The sequence below is a fragment of the Corvus moneduloides genome, chromosome 6, assembly GCF_009650955.1.
Source record: "Corvus moneduloides isolate bCorMon1 chromosome 6, bCorMon1.pri, whole genome shotgun sequence".
Taxonomy (NCBI): domain Eukaryota; kingdom Metazoa; phylum Chordata; class Aves; order Passeriformes; family Corvidae; genus Corvus; species Corvus moneduloides.
In genome coordinates this window covers 61,571,126-61,590,441 of record NC_045481.1, presented here as the reverse complement: position 1 = coordinate 61,590,441, position 19,316 = coordinate 61,571,126, and the positions used below count along the sequence as shown (strand labels likewise).

Genomic DNA, 19,316 nt, shown 5'->3' with positions numbered 1-19,316 from the left:
AGAACTTGACACACGTACACGTCTCCAGTGTACAAACAACTGGCTGTTTCCATAGAAAAATCAGAGAACAAACTGAAATAACTCTAAAAAAAAGGAATCCCTGATTTTGTAATAAAGGCCACACAGTCCACTCAAGTGAGCACAGAACTGGAGAGGCAAAACTGATTGGTTTTACCCAAACACTGCTACTGATTTCATCCCTTACTTCATCTCTTCTTTGCCCCAGGACACATTCCTGTGGAAACTGCAGGACTCGCCTCTTACTCAGCACAGCATTTGCAGAATTAATTATTGAGCATTTAATCAAATCAAACAGTGAATGAACATACTCCGAAGTATGAGTTCACGGCAAACACAAAGCAAACCCAACACCATCGACCGAATTTTTGTGGTTGAATGCAAATCTCTTATCTGTGCTCACTGGAACCATTCTGGTCTGGGCTGCACACAAACTTATTTTGTACGCCAGAGTCAAGCACAGTTCAACAAAGCAGAAAATCACCAGAAATGCCATTTGGAAGTCAGAGATTACAAACACCTCTTGCAAGATTTTAACACCATCAGACTCCAGATTCTGCCCTGATTTGGGAATAAATTGATATTCTGAGCCCCATCTTGCAAAACTCACAAATCCAAACCCAACCTTGTCTCCACTGGGCACCACTATCAGCAAAAAGTCACCGATCAATAATGCTGGCACTAAGTTCATGCAAGGAATAGTACTGGCAAAGGCTTTGGATGTGAGCTGAAAACCCATTTAGTTAAGAATATTTTATTGTGGAAAGGACTTGGAAACAGAAAATAAGTTAAAAATGATAAAGAGACCTGAATAGAAAACGCGTGGTTATAAATGGAACAGTCGCTGTGAGCAGACAGTTCTGTACATCCACATCTGTTCCAGTTCAAAGCAGTTCATGTGAACCAGGGGAAGGAACTATTTTTTCCCTCAGTGCTGCAAACCTATCTGCAGTCTGGCCAGGGCACAGAGTAGGAAGAGGGAGAAACCACCATCACTGGCTCAATCCAAGTTTCAACGAGATGGAGCAGCCACCAACATCTCTGCTTGCCTTTCCCCATTTTCCCGCCCATATTAAAACACATTTAGAAGAGGAACAGCAACATTTGCAAACACTTGTGGCAATTAATGCTGTTTGGTTTTGCTAAAACCAAGCTTAACGAAAGCTCTGGTTTTGTTCCTCTGCTCACAGATAGTTTCTGTTTCACAACTGTCCCTTCTGGGGCCACTTTGATGATAACGTGGGAAAAGCAGGCAGAGCAGTCAAACAGGGAAATAAATATATAAAAATAATAGGGCTGCTCCAGGACTCATTCAGGTTCCAGAGAAGCTCAGATTTTCTGTGGAGAGCTGAAACATTTTGTCTACCCAGTTCAGGCCTTGTTTTTGTAATATCCCTTTATCTCCTTCTTTTGAATCTTAAAAATGAATTTTAAAAAAAAGTAACAAAGAAAGCAGTGGCAAGAAAAATGTGGGGCAAAGAAACAGAAAGAGCACTCAAAAAAGGGTGAAAGATGGAATTAGCTTCCTGTTTTGGTCTGACAGCATTACCATACTCCAGAGGAAAGACACTCCCCCGTAATAGTCTGGTCATGAAAAATATTTTTTTTCCTACTTACATTACTAGATGACTACACACATACAGTGCGTGGGATTTAAAAGCTTTTTTTTTTTTTTTTTTTAACATCAAGTTGCTCACATTGAGGTTGAAATATGTTTATGGGGTCCCTGAGTTTATTTGCCACAGGAAAAACATGAAACTTCCCGCAAACAACTCCGCTCCTGACGGAAAACGCGCTCAAGTCAGTCAATACCGAGTAATTGCTGGACTGCAATCAATCACAAGCTCCCAGGAACTGCTTCAACTGGGTTTTGCTTTAAAGATTTAGTGCTGTGACTGGTGAGGCGCTGAAATCCTCAACTACCATTCAACACTGCTCCCAAACTGGATGGCAAAGCCTCCAGTGGAGCAGAGCTCATGAGAAGCTCCCCGAAAGGCAGAGTGGAAGGGGCTTCCACTTCAACTCAATAATCCTTAAAACCCCTTACATAGATGCATAAATGAAGGGGCAGGGCTGTGCTGAGAAATGCTGCTCGTGTCAGGTGCAGAAGGTGCTGTGGAGGGTGGGAAGCTGCTGCAGATTTCCCCTGGACACAGAGGCAGGGAAGATGTCAGGACACACAGGATGGTCTCCTGCTCAGCTGCCCACTTGCCACCAAAACCAGGGCTATTTGTACACTTAAGTGCTTCTCTGGATGAGAGCCAGAGGGCACAGGGAATTGGAGGACACAGCCCCCAGGAGCTATTCTGAGAAAATGTACTGAAGAGAGAGAAAAAGGAAAGCTTTCATTAATTTGTATTATCAAGACAACAAAGATCTTGTTTTGGAAACAATAATCTGGTTCTTTTGACTGAGAGCTTCTTAGCAAGATGCCACAAAGAGAAGCTTTAAAAATTAAATTAATTCACCTGCCATTTAGAAACTATTAGCTTTAAAAGGCTTAGATTTGATTTCTATGCCTCTGGTATGTAACGATGTTTAAAATCTAAACCAAAACCTGTTTCTGCTCTTCCTCTGATAATTAGTAGATGGTCTCTGGTTTTCATTATCTGACTATTCATTTATAATTTTAGATGGGCTTAAATGGTTAAGATTAATCAAAAATCCTTGATCACAACACACAAAAGACAAATCGTTATGGCACTGTAAGAACGGTACCGGTGAGCACAATTTCTCTTGCAGCCAATGATTTGTCATTATCCTCAGTGTGTTTGAGAGAGAAGGTTCATTCTCGAATGAAAATGATCAGCTGCAAATTTAAAAAAACAGCTATTCAATTTTTACAGTGTGATGGCACTCATCAGTCCCCTGCAAAGTAAGCAGCAGAGTGAACCAGCACAGCCCGATGCTGTGAACTCCGATTCTGAACTAAGGAGCGCCTAGAACAATTTTACCCTGGGTAATCTGGGGCAGACACACAGCACTCTGCTTCTTCCTCACCTTCACAATGCACAGGGTCTTACCCTGGACAAGTGTTCTCTCAGCTGAATCCATTGCAAGTGAACTAAAACGACAGTTCTTGTTTTCTGTTGCCTGTCAAACCCATAAATTCAAGATACTCATTCTTGCCATATGCCAGAAGTTCTGCAACTTGAATGCAATTGCAAATGGAGTGATGGGCTCTCACGATGTCTCCCTAAAATTTGTGAAGCCCTCTAAGATCTGTGGATACAGAAATACCTTCTAAAGCATGTACAAAAGGGCTGGGACATGATTTTGATCTTCAGCCTCTTAACCTGGGAATTAAAGGAGGATCTCCTGTGTATCCTTGAGTACAATTGTTCAGAAATAGGATCTGTTCCTATTCCAAGAGCCCAACCATCATCTAACACCCCAGGGAACACAGTCAAATATTTCTCCGAAATGACTGAATTTGAAATGCGTGGCACAGGAAGAGCTGTCTCTCTGAGCTGAAGTGTGTCCTGGCAGCGTATCTCAAGCTGCTCTCTCATGCCTTTAGCTGGTCTCAGCCTTCTGGCAAATGGATTATTGACAGCAATAAAGACATAAAGATGAAATTACATTTCAAATCTATGTCCCTGTCGATCTCAATGCTATACCCTGGAAGACAAATTGAGGGAGCCTGCAAACACAACCCTACTAGTTCAGTGCTGATACCCACATCCCCTGAAACCTTGAAATGAAAGTTAAGGATTACTCAGTTCACACCCTCTGTACAATCAGTCATGCTGGGAAAAAAAATGGAGTATGTGGACACTCTGTTTGCTACAAGAGAGATACTCCCAAGATATATCCTGGCAAAGAAAATGGTGCTCAGCGTGTTTTAGCTTAGATTATTTGCCACTTCTAAGGAGGGAACAGAATTACAGCATCTTCTGCTACTGTTGTACAGAGGGAGCCTTAAATTTCAGTAGGGACTCACCCCAAAGGAAACCTCTACCTAAAATTCCTGATTACAGTCATTAATTTTCAGATCTGTTTGATTCAAGTTGGTGGTTGGTTTGGGGCAGCAGCACGATGTACTGACTGTATGCTGTAGGAGACTAAATTTGTGAACATACATTGCTTGAGCTGATCAAAAGAAGGTAAGTGTTGCTTTGGATGTTGGTGTGATGAACCTTAGGGATAGCGTGAGAGGAATAATTAACTGGCATGTCACTTTTATGACTTTAGTGATAAATCAAACTTAAGAATTTCACTTCTAACGATTATTTCTCTTTTAACTCTTTGCACAGAGCTGCAAGGCCTTACCACTTTGGAGGCAGATGCAGCTAACAGCTTTCCCCTCCATGCTGCCTACGTCATGTGTGAGACCCCTGCAGCACAACCGCAAAGCCAGCCCTTTCCCTCAGTGACCCCAGAGCTGCAACTCCTACACCTGGCGAAAATCCTGGAAAAAGCCTGGCTCCACATCCTTACTTTGTGACTCAGGCTCGTTTCTGTTTATACTCCTGTGAGCTGAAGAATGATGATGACTAGTAGCTATATAGATAAATAAAGTATGTTAAGTCACAGGAAGTGAAAAGGGAAAACCATTAATTTATTTTTAGAAACCTGTTCTTGCCATTCATCGGGAGAAGAACATTCAAAAGTTTGCAGTGAGATACAAGCATCTGGAAGGGGTTTGCTAACTACATACCAACACTCAGACTACACACAGAGAAGCATTTGCCTTCTTTAGACCAGTCCCAGACTCTGTGCCAGGGACACAGGGTACAGGCAGTAATGGAGCTGTTCTCACTAGCAGGAAAGGGTGCTTTCCCCACACAACCTACAGCTGCATGGTCTCCCCGTTCCAGTGGTCCTGTAGGTGCACCGTGGCACCAGCTGGTACATCCCAAACTGCTGTCCACACACCTTCCATCAGCAGTGCCCCCACCAGGTTAAACGCCAGGGAAAATGTCCCAAGGGCCAAATTGCCTTCTCCAGACGGACAGAGCAAGGTGCTGCACCTCAGCTGGGGCAGTCCCAAGATACAGGCTGGGCAGAGAATGGATTGAGAGCAGCCCTGAGGAGGAGGGCTCGGGGTTGCTGGCTGATGAGAAGCTCAACATGAGCTGCCAAGGTGTGCTGGCAGCCCAAAAAGCCAAATGTGCCCTGGGGTGCCACGAAAACAGCGTGGCCAGCAGGGTGAGGGAGGGGATTCTGCCCCTCTACTCTGGAGCACTGCATCCAGCTCTGGGGCTCCAACATGGAAAGGATGTGGACGTGCTGGAGTGGGTCCAGAGGAGGCCATGGAGACCCTCCAAGGGCTGAAGCCATCTATGGAGCCAGGCTGGGAGAGCTGGGGGTGTTCACGCTGGAGAAGAGAAGGCTTTGGGGAGGCCTTAGAGCCCCTTCCACTGCCTAAAGGGGCTCCAGGAGAGCTGGAGAGGCATTTTGGGCAAGGGCCTGGAGTGCCAGGATGAGGGAGAATGGCTTCAAACAGGGAGGGCAGGTTCAGATGGGATATTGGGAAGGAATCGTTCCCTGAGAGGGTGGGGAGGCCCTGGCACAGGGTGCCCAGAGCAGCTGTGGCTGCCCCTGGATCCCTGGCTGTGTCCCAGCCAGGCTGGATGGGGCTTGGAGTAGCCTGGGACAGTGAAAGGTGTCCCTGCCCATGGCAGGGGGTGGAACTGGGTGATTTTTAAGGCCCTTTCAAACCCAAACCACCCTGGGATTCTGTGACCGTGCCAATGCTAATCAAAACCAAAGAGGTGATTAAATCTGGAACTGGATGCTCTACTCCCAAACACACAGCAGTGAACTCAGTACACCCACACCCCCCTTGCTCCCCCTCCTCTTGCTGGTTTGCCAAAACAGCACCAATCCAACAGTGGAAAAGCTTTCCAGGCCGACAGCGCCGAGCCGCACTCGTGATGAATTTAACGGGATTTGCATAAAAAGCTTCCATCTCTTGCAGCCCGCAGAAGATACTTCTTTTCTGGGCAGTCATACCACAAGCATAAAGTCATGCCATATTTTGAATCTTTGCCTTCCAAAATCTGGGAAGAATCGCAAGGCAGACTCATTGACATGTCTTGTGGTGCGTGGGCAGCCAAGATGCCATAGTACAAATGGCCAGACATAAATATACAAGAGGTTCTTCTCTGACTGTTAATGCTGCTCTGGACAAGTGTGTGTCACCATCTTTACTTCAAAGTAGTAAAAACCCTAAAAATTTGAATGGTGATTAGCCCTGAAACTTCCACCTTGGCTCTTGTTCCACTTCTTAAGAAAAATTATAAAACTCCTACAGTATTGTGTTGAAAATCAGAGTTTTAAAATTCATTCAGAGTTCATTACTTTTACCTCCACGATGTCACTGAAGTCACTCTCTGCTCACTCCTCCTATTCGATTTTTAACAATGTGTCCTGAATCTGCTCTGAAAATGTAATTTAGTTGCTAGACTTTTCCCTTCTTCTGCTAATTGAATGCTGTGACATGTATTTCTCTCTCCCTGGACACATCTTCTCTCAGTAAACCTTACTTATCAACACACGGATCCCTATTGCACGTTGCAAGCTTGCTCTGCAATCAGGGTATCAGCTGACGTCAATGAAGATGTACAAGGGGCACCAAATATTTTGCAACGTGTTTAGAAAACAGAGATTTTTCTCGTTTTAGTGTGTACTCCTCGGGCTACAAATAGAGGGAGAGGTAAACCAGCAGGACTGGGAGCCAGGAATACATAACTCGGATTGTTGTGTATCACTGATGTCATGATAGAAGTTCAATAATTTACAGCATTTGGAAAGAGCAGTAAATGCCTGCAAACCACTTGGGCTTTTTAATAGCAGATTTCAGGTTTCAAAACTCCCTTGGAGCACTTAGAATTGTGTAGAAAAAGTGTGGATAGGTGTTTGTGTCAGTTTAAAAAAAGAAAAGGTTCTGCCTTTCAGAGCTGCAGCCTGAAAGGCCATCTCAGTAATTGTATACATTTTTAATATACCACTGATAGGAATAAGAATGTACATCCAGGTCCTTGCACAGATAGAGGGCTGCCAAGAATAAATCAGATATGTAGATAAGGTAAGCAGGCAAAGATATTAAAGAGGAATGGCACTGGGTCTGGTGCTACTGCTATCTTTCCATCAGTTCAAATCTGGAAATAGTTTCCGTAATGGCTGGAAGGACAGACTGCCAGCAGAAGGTTCAAAAAAAGTGAACTGTGGGAGTCTGAAGAAGACAGCAAACACTGGCATGTGGGCCAGCCACAGAGGAGAGGCAGGGACAAGCCACTGGAAAGAGCAAAGGAAGCTGGAACACAGAACACACGGAGCAGCACAAAGGCACGGAACAAAGGCGAGGCAAGGACGGAGCAGGGACACGGGTCAGCTGCTGCAGAGAAAGGCTGAAGGATGCAGGGAGGTTAGGCGGCAGGGAGAAGGGCTGGCCCTCCCACCAGGATGTAGTACTAGTCTCAGAAACAGAGGGATGAGGGGTACAAATCACAGGCTAAACTAAATAAATAAGAGTCTATTTCCCTGGAGGGCATGTGGGCTCGCCTAGGACGCAGCCGTGGTGACTAATGCAGGCCAGCACGAGGAGCTCTGCTTCCTGTGCATTCCAAGCCTCCCGAGCCAGGCAGACATTGTGGTTGCTGCTAAAAGGCCCACATTTTCCATAAATTACCTCGAAGGAGCAATGGAGACACCACTATCTCTGTGCTCTTCAAAGCGCCAGGACAAAGTCGCACAGTGTCAGTGGCATTGCTCAGATCTAACAGCTGGCACAAGATGACTTAGCAGCACTGAAAATAACCCCATGACAGGGCTCCAGCAAAGCTGCCAACCCCTGAAAATCTGCCATTTGTAAAACCCCCTCCCCTTGGGATTTGTACCTGTGACACAACTGCAAGTCTTGCCCTAATCTCCAGTTTGGCTGCCATCATGGGGGAGGTCGGGAAGGTGAATAACCCCACGCCAGCTGAACACCTTCTGCAGCCTCTGAAATCATACAGAGCTCTTTGATCCCACTGCTGCTAACACGGCTTGTGTAATAAAACATGAGGCTGCGAGCAGGAGGGCTTTCTCAGAATCCCTGAAAACACTCACAAGAAATCAGGGGAGTGGTGACTTCCGTTCCTGGAGCTCACCGGACCAGTGGTGCACCTACACAGTGACCCAACAATTCCATACAAAATGCATGTTTTGATAGTGTAGATACTCTTCAAATTCCCCATCATCTTGCCGGAGGACACTGCCAAGGGCTTGGGACAGGCTTTCCTCCGGCGCCTGCTCGGTGCCTTTGGCTTTCCCAGGTCTCATCCCTGTGCTGACTGCCCTCTGTGGCAAATGAGGATAAAGCAGAGGGATCAGCCTTCCGAGGGCGAGTACCTGGAAGACAGGGAGCAGGATGCTGAGCTCTGTGTGGAGGCTGATGGGATCACTTTCCCCAGGAGTCACAGACCTTGCTGCACAGTGTGATACCTCTTTAGCACTATGACCTCAATGGGAACAGCTCCTCCCTGCTGGAGAGGTTTCTGGTCAGGAGTGTATCCCAGGGGATCTCTCTCAGGACCCAGCTGTGTGAGATGCCAAACGTGCCCCGGTTAGTGCCAAGCATCCTCAACAGAACAGGAGGTGGGGCCAAACTTGGCATTCATCAGCCTTTCACACAGTGAAGTCCTCAAGCTTTTCATGCCTGTCACAGCCCCTTTCTTCCCCTCCTCAAAGTGATCCTAATTAAAAGTGAGCCTTATTTTCCAACCACAGCACGTCCCCAAGCACTTCCTTTTCTCAAAACTGCCAGAACCCAAAGGGTGCAATTCGAGTCAAAAGGGACATTTTTCCCTTCCTGATGCCAACAAACAGTGCTACTTCCCGGGGCTACTCTGCTGCCTGCCTCCTGTTTTGGCACGTTGCTTTCCCCCCATATTTCATGTCACACGCCCGTGCAACCTCAGCATGTGGCCCCAGAGCTCCACAGCACCTTCCTGGCACATCCACCACACCTGACTGCACAGTGCCCCGTTTCCCACCACCTCGACGCCCTGTCAGAGCTCCCAGTGACTGCCAAGCTGCCCTGCCTGCTGTCAGCCTGGGGCAGGACGAGGAATGCTTCCCATGGCACATCCAGCACAAAGTCAGAGCCACTGCCCCAGCTGTGCGCACGCTCACCCCCAGAAATTAATAAGTTATTACAGAAAATTAAAATATTAAGTCAATGATGTGCATGACTGCAAGTTACAGAGCTGGAAAAGAAGTCCTAATTAAATCAATACAGTTATTAGTCCCTTGTCATCTCTGATTAATTATTAGCTTAATATGCTCCATCATTTTCACTGCTAATGGAAAGAGCTGCAGTGCTACCAGGGGAAGCTGGGCAGTATACACCAGAAACCCATGGAGACGTGCTGGAACTCCCAGCTCTGGATTGAACAAGGTCTTCCAGAGAAGAGGGGAAGGAACATTTCATTTTTTGGGGCGCTGCTCTGACAACATTGAAGTTCGTTTTCAAAGGGGGCAGATGTTCACACGGGGGATTTTTGACTGCTGAAAGGTTAGGGGGTAAAGTCTTGACCCCTAAAGCTGGGCTTAGCCCCAGGCACTTGTCCCAGTGCCTCCAAGCTTTTCTCTGCAGTAACAGGATAACACTACGATCCTTTCAGAAGCCAGCATGCCCCTCCCTTGCCACCCACAGAGTTCTGACCCTCACCCCATCCTCACCAGGGGTGCTCATTACCCCATGGCACAGAGGAGGAGTGAGCACATAATAAGCTGGCAGGCATCAGCTGTGGTGCCTGGCTCCTCAGGGCACAGATGTAGCTCAGGACACCTGTCCTTTCATGCCACCGACAGGGCCAAAAATAATGTGCTGAGGTCACTTTTTTCCTTGGTAGTAATAAGTGAAACAGTACTTTGGATGTAGGCAACAGATAGTATTTACCCAGGGCTTAGGGGAGCGCGGTTTCCCTTTTGCTTCCCTGTCTTCCATCATCCTCTCACTGCCCCCAACTTTTTCCTAACTCCCAGTAACGAGCAGGTTTCCTTTGCTGTCTGCAGGAGGATGTTTTTGAGTGTAAAAACGTCAAGGATGGGTCTCCACATGTCTCTCCAGCAAGTTAGGAAGCGAATTTGTACCACAAATGCTGCTATGTCATTAGACGGGAGTTTTGGCTTACAAACAGCTTTTACAAACAAGCTCTTTTGGATAGGTTATCAACAGAAATACAAACACACGCAGCCGAGAACCAAACTGCTCCTTGAACTCATCAATGGAGCTGTTCATCCTGCTGAGGGGTGATTCAGTAAATTAAATAATGTCACTGTAAAAGACTGTGCTTCTCAAAGATAAAAAGCCACTCAAACGATTTCTCAGGACTCTCACCGCCCTATCGCTGCGATTACCTTGTGATAAATTGCCACCTGCCCCATGAGTAATGGTAGTTCCCAGTGCCATTTTATCATTTAGTCCTCTTATTGATATCTCTGTTAGTGTACTGCCACAACACTTCAGCTTCCCATGCTCTCTCTACTTGCCTTCCACTGCAGTTGTGCAAAGTTTGAGCTCCTTATCTCCAGAAAGAAGTTAAGGTGGGACAACCAGTGTCATGCAGAAACCCTTTCTCCCTCTCCTTAGATATAAAGCTCACCTGTTTTGTGCCAGACATTAAAGAAAAAGCTTGAATTCTGAGCTCTCTGACCAGCCTAGTTTTGATGAGTAAACAGCATTTCTTCTAGAAATGGGCTGAGCTCCAATGAAATATTTGGCCATTTAATGAGTAGGCTCTAGGATAACGGTTTTTGTGGGAATCCAGAAAAAGGGAGTAAAGAAAAGGGCTCCCCGTGCTATTCTTAGCTGCAAACAGCTAGATTTGGAATTTTGATTGTAAAGCATGGAATTTATAAATGGTGCCATGCTAAATTTACTTCATTTGTATACAATTCAGCCGGATAATCAGAAGTGTTCCAGTATGTTCCTGGTTAGCATCTCGTTTCTGGTTTTATTGTCTCCAAACTGGTAGAAAAAATGCGTTCAGTAAACAGTACTTGCAAAATTTGTGTCTCAAGGCGTGCGCACAAAGGTTTTCTATACACAGATTTTGTATAAACGCACATGTGGGTGCACACGCATGCACACAGACGCTGAGCCGTGATTTATTTCCAGAGGGAAGCCAAGGAAATTCCCACCCCCTACCATTTAAACGATCTGCTCTTTGGCTCGAAACATTCTGCAACTTCTCAGCCAAGGAATGTATTTTCCCCTTCCAATACATATAATTTATTTTGCTGCACACATTAGTTAATGATACCGAGATACACGATTTAGTCAGTTCTGTAACAACATTACTGACAATCTCAGACAGATCCATTTCATTTAGTAAGTTGGTTTTTTTTTAGCTTGTCTTCCGCAGCACAGTGTGAATTAACAGCAATCATCAACTCAAGGATTTGTCACACACACTTCTTACTCCGGCAATTTTTCATAATTAGATTGGCTTCCCGCGGTTAGACGAACTTTTAATTATGCTACTAATATAGGTTAAAAGGACTTTATCCTGTTTTACGCTTCGGGAGGGGGAGGCGGAAAGCGGGAGATGGGAGACGAGCTATTTCATTTCACCGGTACTCTGCGGCGATTATTTCTGGATTTTTAAAAATAGTCGATGAAACGCTAATAATAAATCCCTTATCGGGGCACCCGGGGCGGCCGCCCGCCGAGCCCGTCCCCGGCCGGGCAGGAGCGCGCCCCATCCCGCACCTTCCCCAGCGCGGCGGCGGCGGCAGCCGAGACTTACGCGGTCCCCAGGGCGCGGCGGCCGGCAGCCTGCGCAGGTGGATCTCATCCTTCTCCATCGCCCGTCCGAGCCCCGCAGCCCTCCTGCCACTTGGTACCAAAGTGAACTTGCCAGGATCCCTCCTCCCGCCGCTCCTCCTCCCTCGTCCCCCCCTGCTGCCGGGGCGGGCGCGCTGCTCCGGGAGCGGCTCCGCGCAGCGCCCCGCCGCCCCCGGGCACACTTTAAATACGGGCGCCGGGCGGCGGCCGGCCCGGCCCGCCGGAGCGCGGCCCTCCGCGGGGAGCCGGCCCTCCCCCCGCCTTGCCTTGCTTTGCCTTGCCTTGCTCTGCCCTCCCTCCCTCCCTCGGTGACGCCGCGGCTCTCCCCGCCCGGCCGCCCCCGCGCAATCCCCGCGCGTACCTGCGGAGCGGCGGCGGGGCTGACCTTGGGCGCGGGGCGGCGGCGCCGGAGCGACGGCGGCAGCTGCGGGCGGGGACAGCGCGGCCGCGAAAGGTCAGCGCGCCCTGCGCTGCGGGAGCGCCCGCCGCCCGCGTCCGAACCGCTGCCCCCCGCGCCGCTCCCTACTCCTTTTTGGTTTTTCTTTTCTTCCAGAAGCCTTCCCGTTTTTCCCGAGGTGAACGGGGAAAGCGAGGCTGGGTTTGCTGTTGAAGCCCCGGGATCGGTCCCCCTCGCACAAAGTGTAGGCTGGCCGCTCCCCGTGTTTCTCGCAGCCCCGGTGGGAAAGGTGACGAGATTCCCAGCTGGAAACGCAGGGACAAAGTTCTCCTCCACCCTGCTGCCAGGGCAGCCCGTCTCCCAGGAAAGCTTCTTCTCCCAGGTCTGGTCCAGGAAGGATGCTCCAAATGTCACCGTAGACACCAACCAACCTGGGCCCTCAAAAATAATTTTTTAAACATTTTTTTAGACATGTGAGGTGTGAAACAGCTGGCACTCGCTTTTTACACCTCCCACTGCGTGGCTACAGTATCTGTACAGGGGTTTGAATAGGATTCCAGGCTATTCCCCTTTTCAGCGCCCCACAGGGATTCCCTGGTCTTCTCTGAAGTTACAGCCTGAGCCTGTGCCGTGCTGCAGAAACCCACCCAGGCAAACCTGACACAGATTTATCTGCACCATTCTCTGTTTTCCCTCCTTGTTTTTTTAATTGGAATCTCAGATGAGCACTTAACCCTCAAAAGTGCAAAGCCAGGAATGTGCGAGGGCTCTGCCAGAAGGAAAGAGGCTCAGCAGGCTTCCCAACTTCTGGCTGGCAGCCCCCAAGTGTCCCACACTTGCAAGCTCTTCTCACTGCCGTGCTCCTGCTGGACCCAGGCCCTTCCTGGTCCCCTTGCATCCAGGGAAATTTCGGGGATGTTGCTGAGTGGCATCTTGCTGGTGACACTCACCTCCAGGCTACAGATCACAGTTCTAGTTCCACTCCGAATTCACCTTTGCTACTGAAAATGTAGCGGGTTATGGCTTAGGTATCTCTGTGGGGCTGGTTTTTGGAAAACTGTGAAAGTGTCTTTCCTGGGTTGGTTGGGGGTTTGACAGGAGGGGCAGAAAACGCAGTGTGGTAGGTATATGAGCAAGGGAATTCATGCATGTGGACTTTTTCTTCATGGAGTATAATCCCCAGAAGCCCTGAGCCACGGTAGTTTCAGGCTACATTTCCTATCTTTTTAGCTCAATTTCAGCTTTTGGGCTGGTTTTGGGACCATATGGATCGGACTGTTTTTAAAGTGCACATCACTGGGGTTATTATTAGCAGGGGAAGGGGCGAGGAGATTGTGTTGCACCGAAGCCTCAGTCACCAGCTCCCTTAACCCCCAGATCAAAGGCACTTGGGAACGTGCTCTTTTCCCTTTGCCTGTAATTAATTTATTTTGGACAGAGATCTGCGACAGACCCAAATGTGGGCACGGGACCAACATATATATTTGTTTTACGGATGTGAGACACAAAGAGAGAGATCTGGAAATAGTGCTGGGTTCCAGTATCCCATCTCATCACGACCACAAGCTCTGTGAGCATCTGCTGGATGGAGCTGGGGTGGGAATTCAGCCTGGATGTATGCACAGGGCCTTCATCATTGAAGTGCCACCTTTCCTGGGGGTAACTCCCTGCTGAAAGCCCAGCCAGAGGTAGATCAGCTGATTGATGACATCATTTCGTAGCAGGTTTTAGGAACTTTTAGTCTGACAAGCTGGATTTTGGGATCTAGGCTTGTATTCCAGCTTCACACCTAAAAAACCCAAAAAAGCTGACATTACTGCCTCATTCCAGGTGTTTTAAGTCTTAATGAGCAATAATCTTTGTTAGTGTCCTGAAAATTAATATACATTAATTGCCTGGTATTTATTTTAGAAGGTCCTGGGCTGCCATGGCCCAGATTTGAGTGGAAATGGAGAAGTCTCAGTGCACTGTGGAACCTGTGCTCCACTCAGTAGTACTGGGAGGCAGGACAGCAAATTCCCATCCCGTGCCCCTAGATGAGCTCTGGCAGATCCTTTAACTTCTTTGGAGAAGCCCATTGTTGGAAACAGCTGTAAAGATAACAGGAAAACCACAAGTCTGGACAGAACCTGCCTGACCTCCATCCCCCTGCGCTGCTTCCCCACGCTGTTCCTTTTACCTGTCAATATTCCCCCCTCTGTGTGGGCATGAGGACTTCATAATGAGGCTAACAAGGGCTGGATCACTCACCTGAGGTGACAGAGCTGCGCTGTGGGACTGCTCAGGCTCCAACAGGCACAGAGGAAACGCGATTTGTCTTTTCAAGAGCCCCGCGAGCTAAAATAGGCTGCTGGGATGACAGGAAGCAGAGACTCCAGCTCCAGTTTTCTTCCTCAGCCATCTCAACACATACTTGAGAGAAGGATGGCGAGGGGATGGAGAACCCACTGTCTGTGCAATAAAACAAAAACACTCTCCCAAGAGTTAGGAAGGCGACAGCGGGGCTTGGCATCCACACCTACAGGGAGTGCTCTTGCTGGAAATATTTACAGTCTGTAGAATGAATTGCGTGCCTTTGTAACAATAATAATGCAGCTCTGGGCTCCTGTGTTTTGGAGCTGAGTGAAGGCTCTGTGTGCTCAGGGTGCTCCTGCTCTGAGGAAGTGCCTGTGTGCAGCACCAGCCCCACCACCCCAAATGGCAAACCAGCCAACCACCCACCCCTCTGCCTTGGAGTCGCCTCTGGACTATTTTTCTGAAGCCTTTTACGCTTCTGAGGGGCACTCAGTGAAGGCAGGGATCCACTGCAGCTCTACTCTCAGCTGGGGCACCCAGAGATAAGAGCCCATATCCCTGGCAGGCACCCGGAACAGCGTGAACACAATCACATGATGGTGAAACAAGCCCTGGCCCTGGCTGTGACAGCAGCACAGCCCCTGCTCCTCACCTTCACCGCCACACACAGCACACTCCCTGCCTGTCATGGACTCACAGGCAAAAAAAAAAAAGGATATATTGTATAGAATCAGGTTCCAGAGAGCCCTAAAACCACAGGCAATGTGAGAAAGATAAACATGGAGTGGTAAGTCACAATATAAAAACTGAGGCATGCCCAGAGGAATTAGCAGGTGGCAAGATTAAATAAACAGGATGAGTGGTTTTTCCAGGTAATGCACCGAAGCCATAAGATTATTAAGTAAATCACTATGTAATAGTAGATAGAACAAAACTACATACAGAGTACAGAACATTATTACATTGTCAGGAGATACAAGTCAAGCCAGAAGCTGGTTGGTTTTTTTGAAAATGGATGAGAGATATCTATGAAAAATAGCTCCAATGGTGTCTACTGTACAAAGCAGTCTGGCTGTAATTTTCAGCTTAGCAAGCTCTCAAAGCTCTGCTGGTTGGAAAAGCATTTGTGGGGAAGGATGTTCTGTTTCTAATCCCCTTTCCTTGCTGCTTACCCTTGACAGACAGTGGGTCCTGGCTGAGGTGGACCTCAGAGCATGGCAAGTTCTTTTGGCTCTATAGCACTTAGCACTTAGGTAGAGCTCATGTACCTAAAGCACAGACGATTTTATTTGTTTGGAACTCATTTTGGTCAAGCATAGTCACTTCTATTAAATATTACTCCTGTGAGCAGCCTCTGCTTTTTTTTTTTTTTTAGTTTTTTTTTTAGATTTTTTTTGTGATTTAACATTTTGCAAAGCTCAGAGAGAAGAATGTTACTGCTTGTAAATAGCAATGTCCAGGAGGAGCAGGACTATTCCCTTTCTCAGTTCCCACGGAATACTTTCACCAGTTGCTGCTGGCCGCGAATCTGGGGAACACCCCGGGTTTTCCCATCAATGCTGCCGAAGTTTCCGAGTGTCGTTTTGCAGAAGGAGTTAGAGGCACCTCCCACCTCTTCCCTGTGCAGTTTGCAGCTGAAAGGAACCACCCAAGAGCCCCGCCAGGCCTTTGAAATGAATTCAGGAGATGCTGTAAGCTGCGCTCGCAGGAGCGGCGGGGAGAAGGTTTCACTCAGACCGTGTGAGCCGCAGCTGGTCCCCGCTTCTCCCCGCGCTGCTGACGGAAGGAAACTTTGACAGCTGTGGCACAGCTGGGCTGGGGAGGGAAACGGAGCCCACTCCCAATTTTTAAAACAAAATTTAAGAGAAAATAAAAATCCTCTGCTCTTGGATCCAGTCGCCCGCTCTGTCCCAAAGCCGATTGAACCGGAGCCAAACTACTGAGTTTCCTTTTGGTGAGATTGCCATCATCCATCTCCAGCTCCTGTGGGATTCTGGTGCTATGCTTAAAGTTATCCGTGCATTTAGAAAAATTTTCCCTAATCCCAAGCACTTCTTGCTATAGGGCAAGGCAACTGGGCCATGGCCATTTCCATCAGACACAGCAGTGTGTGTTCCCTGCTCCTCGATCTGTGTGACTAACAGCAGCACCTGTTCATTACCTTCTTAAACTGAATCTTTGGGTAACCAGGAGAGGAAAGATCAGAACTGTTCTCAGTGGTTTTCTTCATTTTTCGGTTGTTTTTTTTTTTTTTTGGGGGGGGGGGGTGTAGTCCAAAGCAAGAATCAGCCCACAGCGTTTCCATCTTCCAGCATGCTGCAACCTGCATCTATGCCTTTGGTCTTAAGCAATGAAGGTAAAACAAAACTATACAAAATTACCTGTAGAGCTTTAGTCACTTGAGTCACAAAGAGGAAGAAAGGTGAAGCATTTGCTTGTGACTGCACTGGCCACTCTTTGCATTTACAGGAGGCAGCATCTCCCTCAACACACATTTAGTCCAGGTGTTTACTGCATCTTCATTTTGAACCTGCAGTGGTTTCACCATTTATAATTGAGGCAGCAAAGCCTTTTGTTACAAAAGACAAAGAGGCACTAACAGTGAGTCAGGTTAATAACCTTTAAGTGGCTTGGATACTGGAAGGCTGCAGCCTGGGTGCTGCAGTCGTTCTGTAGTGGATTCAGCATCCTGCAAGCACTGGCAGCCACGGTTTTAACACTTCATTAACTGTGATGGGAGTTTTGCCATCAGCAGCCATGGTTTTCACATGCCAGGACCTAAATATTTCATATCCTGCTTCGTTATCAGCAGGTATCCAATAAAACAGCTCAAGATTTGTTATCTGCTGGAGATTAGACTCTGTAAAGCTCGGGGTTTTGACAGCGTTTGCCAAAGGAGATGCTGGTTCTTCCAGCCCATCCATGGGGCCATCTGCTCACCAGGATAACAGGGATCATACCCAGAGACCCAACCCATGGGTTTTGCTCCTTGTCCATCGCACCTCCTGAGCAGGCAGGAGCCCAGACTGGCCTCCCTTCCCTGAAAACACTTCACAAAAAGTAGCAAATTTGTAATTCTGTAAATGAGCGCAGACCCGAAGCTAAACAGGACCAGATGGTGGCACAACAGCAAAGAACCTGTTGCACTAATGTTTGGATAATACTGCACTCATATAGCTGCTTTTTCTGATTTGAATTACTGCAATGCAGCTCTCAGTGGTCTACATACAGAAATTACCTACAGATAATATAAGGCCTTTCCATGAGACATTACTGATGAGATTACACATAAGACTGTCACTGAAATGTAGGTTTAAATTCTGTACTTTCATATAGTCAGTTGCAACTGGTGGTTACAGCTTTTTGTGTGTTTGGTTGTTTGGGGTTTTTAAAAATATCCACGGTTTATCTCCAAGGTGTTTGTGGTTTAAACACACGAATCATGAATTGAGTTGGGATGTCTGTGAAGACTCCCTGGAAACAAAAGGACAATGAGCTAAGAATCCAGTCTGGGGCTGAGTCAGAGGCAGGTTCAGAGAGACTCACCAATATTTTCCAAAGCACAGATACCTATGGCCTGCATGAGAAGCTGTGAGAGTGGTGAGCTGGTTAAAGGAACAGCTGTGTTCACTCTTTCAGCCTCAGACCTCTGTGTTTCTGCAGGACAGGTATTGAGAGAAAGAAACACAGACAAAATTGAAGGAGGATGTTTCATCATGCAGTCACCACTCTGAGACAGATCTTAGCACGACAGAGCATCACCTGCAGTAGCTGAGTCCTGGTGAGGTAATCCAGGTGTGGCTGTGTCCTCATGTGCACGTGTTTGAACATCACATGGATCCAAGAAAGAATATAAACCTCTTTATATTGTGCTTTGAATCCATATAAATAAAATAATGCAGCAGTGATTGTTTCCTGGTGAGGCTGAGCACCACATACCTTCCTGCATGGTATCTGTAAATATAAGTAGCCTGTCTATATCCAGATGGGTAATTAGGATTAACAAAGCCAGGCCATTTGTTACTGTACACAAATGTGCCATAAAAATGCACCACTTGCAGCACACACTGGTGTTTGAAAAGCAAGCAGCCAATACTGGGTCCTGTGTGATCCCACAGCCCAGGTCTCTGCTTCCCTCTGGGAAAAATCAGGGTGGGAAGGCAGGCAAAGCCAGAGGGGATGACAAAACCAAGGTGCCACAAAAGCCTGGAGCTGTGGGCTAGGTTTAGTGATAACAGGGGAGGGCTGGACTAGACAGGATAAAAAACTGTGCTAAAAAAATCTGTGAAGTCCTTGTGTCTTATTCAGCATGACTAACCCTAAGTGAAACTCCTCTGATGAGCTGTTGCCTCCTGTCAGGGTAGCCGTGACATCCAGGCCATTCCTTCAGCTCTAATGCCACCTTCTCCAGCGAATCTTAATGAATCTTTTTAATTGCACCACTTAGGAGTTAATCTGTCCTGGGAGAATTTTTTTGTAGCTCCCCTCCAGACTGTCAAATCCATCTGCAAGAGAAGAAGAAAGGCTGTTCTGCTGCTATTCTTGTCAGGGCTGCCATCCAAGAGGTACTGCGTGAAGGAGTTTTCTTTTTCAGAGGTGAACTTGAATCACAGCAGCCTCTTGCTGGCCACAGAAGAAAACTGAATTTGAGGGGGTTCAGAAAGCTCTGTGTGTATCATTTATGTAGGTCAAGGTGGGAAATAGACACATTCACACAAATTTCTGGTGATTCTGCCCATTTCTTTTCAAAAGCAGCTCTTGAATGCTCCCTTTAAAAACATAGGGCTTTCAATGTATGTAATGTTTCTTTGGCCTACTTTATCA

The 19,316-nt window shown here is 47.4% G+C and overlaps 1 protein-coding gene across 4 annotated transcripts in view; it reads right to left on the bottom strand.

Annotated features, from left to right (window-relative positions):
- Positions 1-11,966, bottom strand: part of ANO1 (anoctamin 1) — a 73,221-nt gene extending 61,255 nt beyond the window's left edge. For all 4 annotated transcript variants that reach the window (XM_032112426.1, XM_032112427.1, XM_032112428.1 and 1 more), the window contains exon 1: positions 11,763-11,966. In XM_032112426.1, coding sequence (XP_031968317.1) covers positions 11,763-11,820 — 58 coding nt within the window. In that variant the 5' untranslated portion in view covers positions 11,821-11,966. The remainder of the gene's footprint in view (positions 1-11,762) is intronic.
- Positions 11,967-19,316: the final 7,350 nt, after the last annotated feature.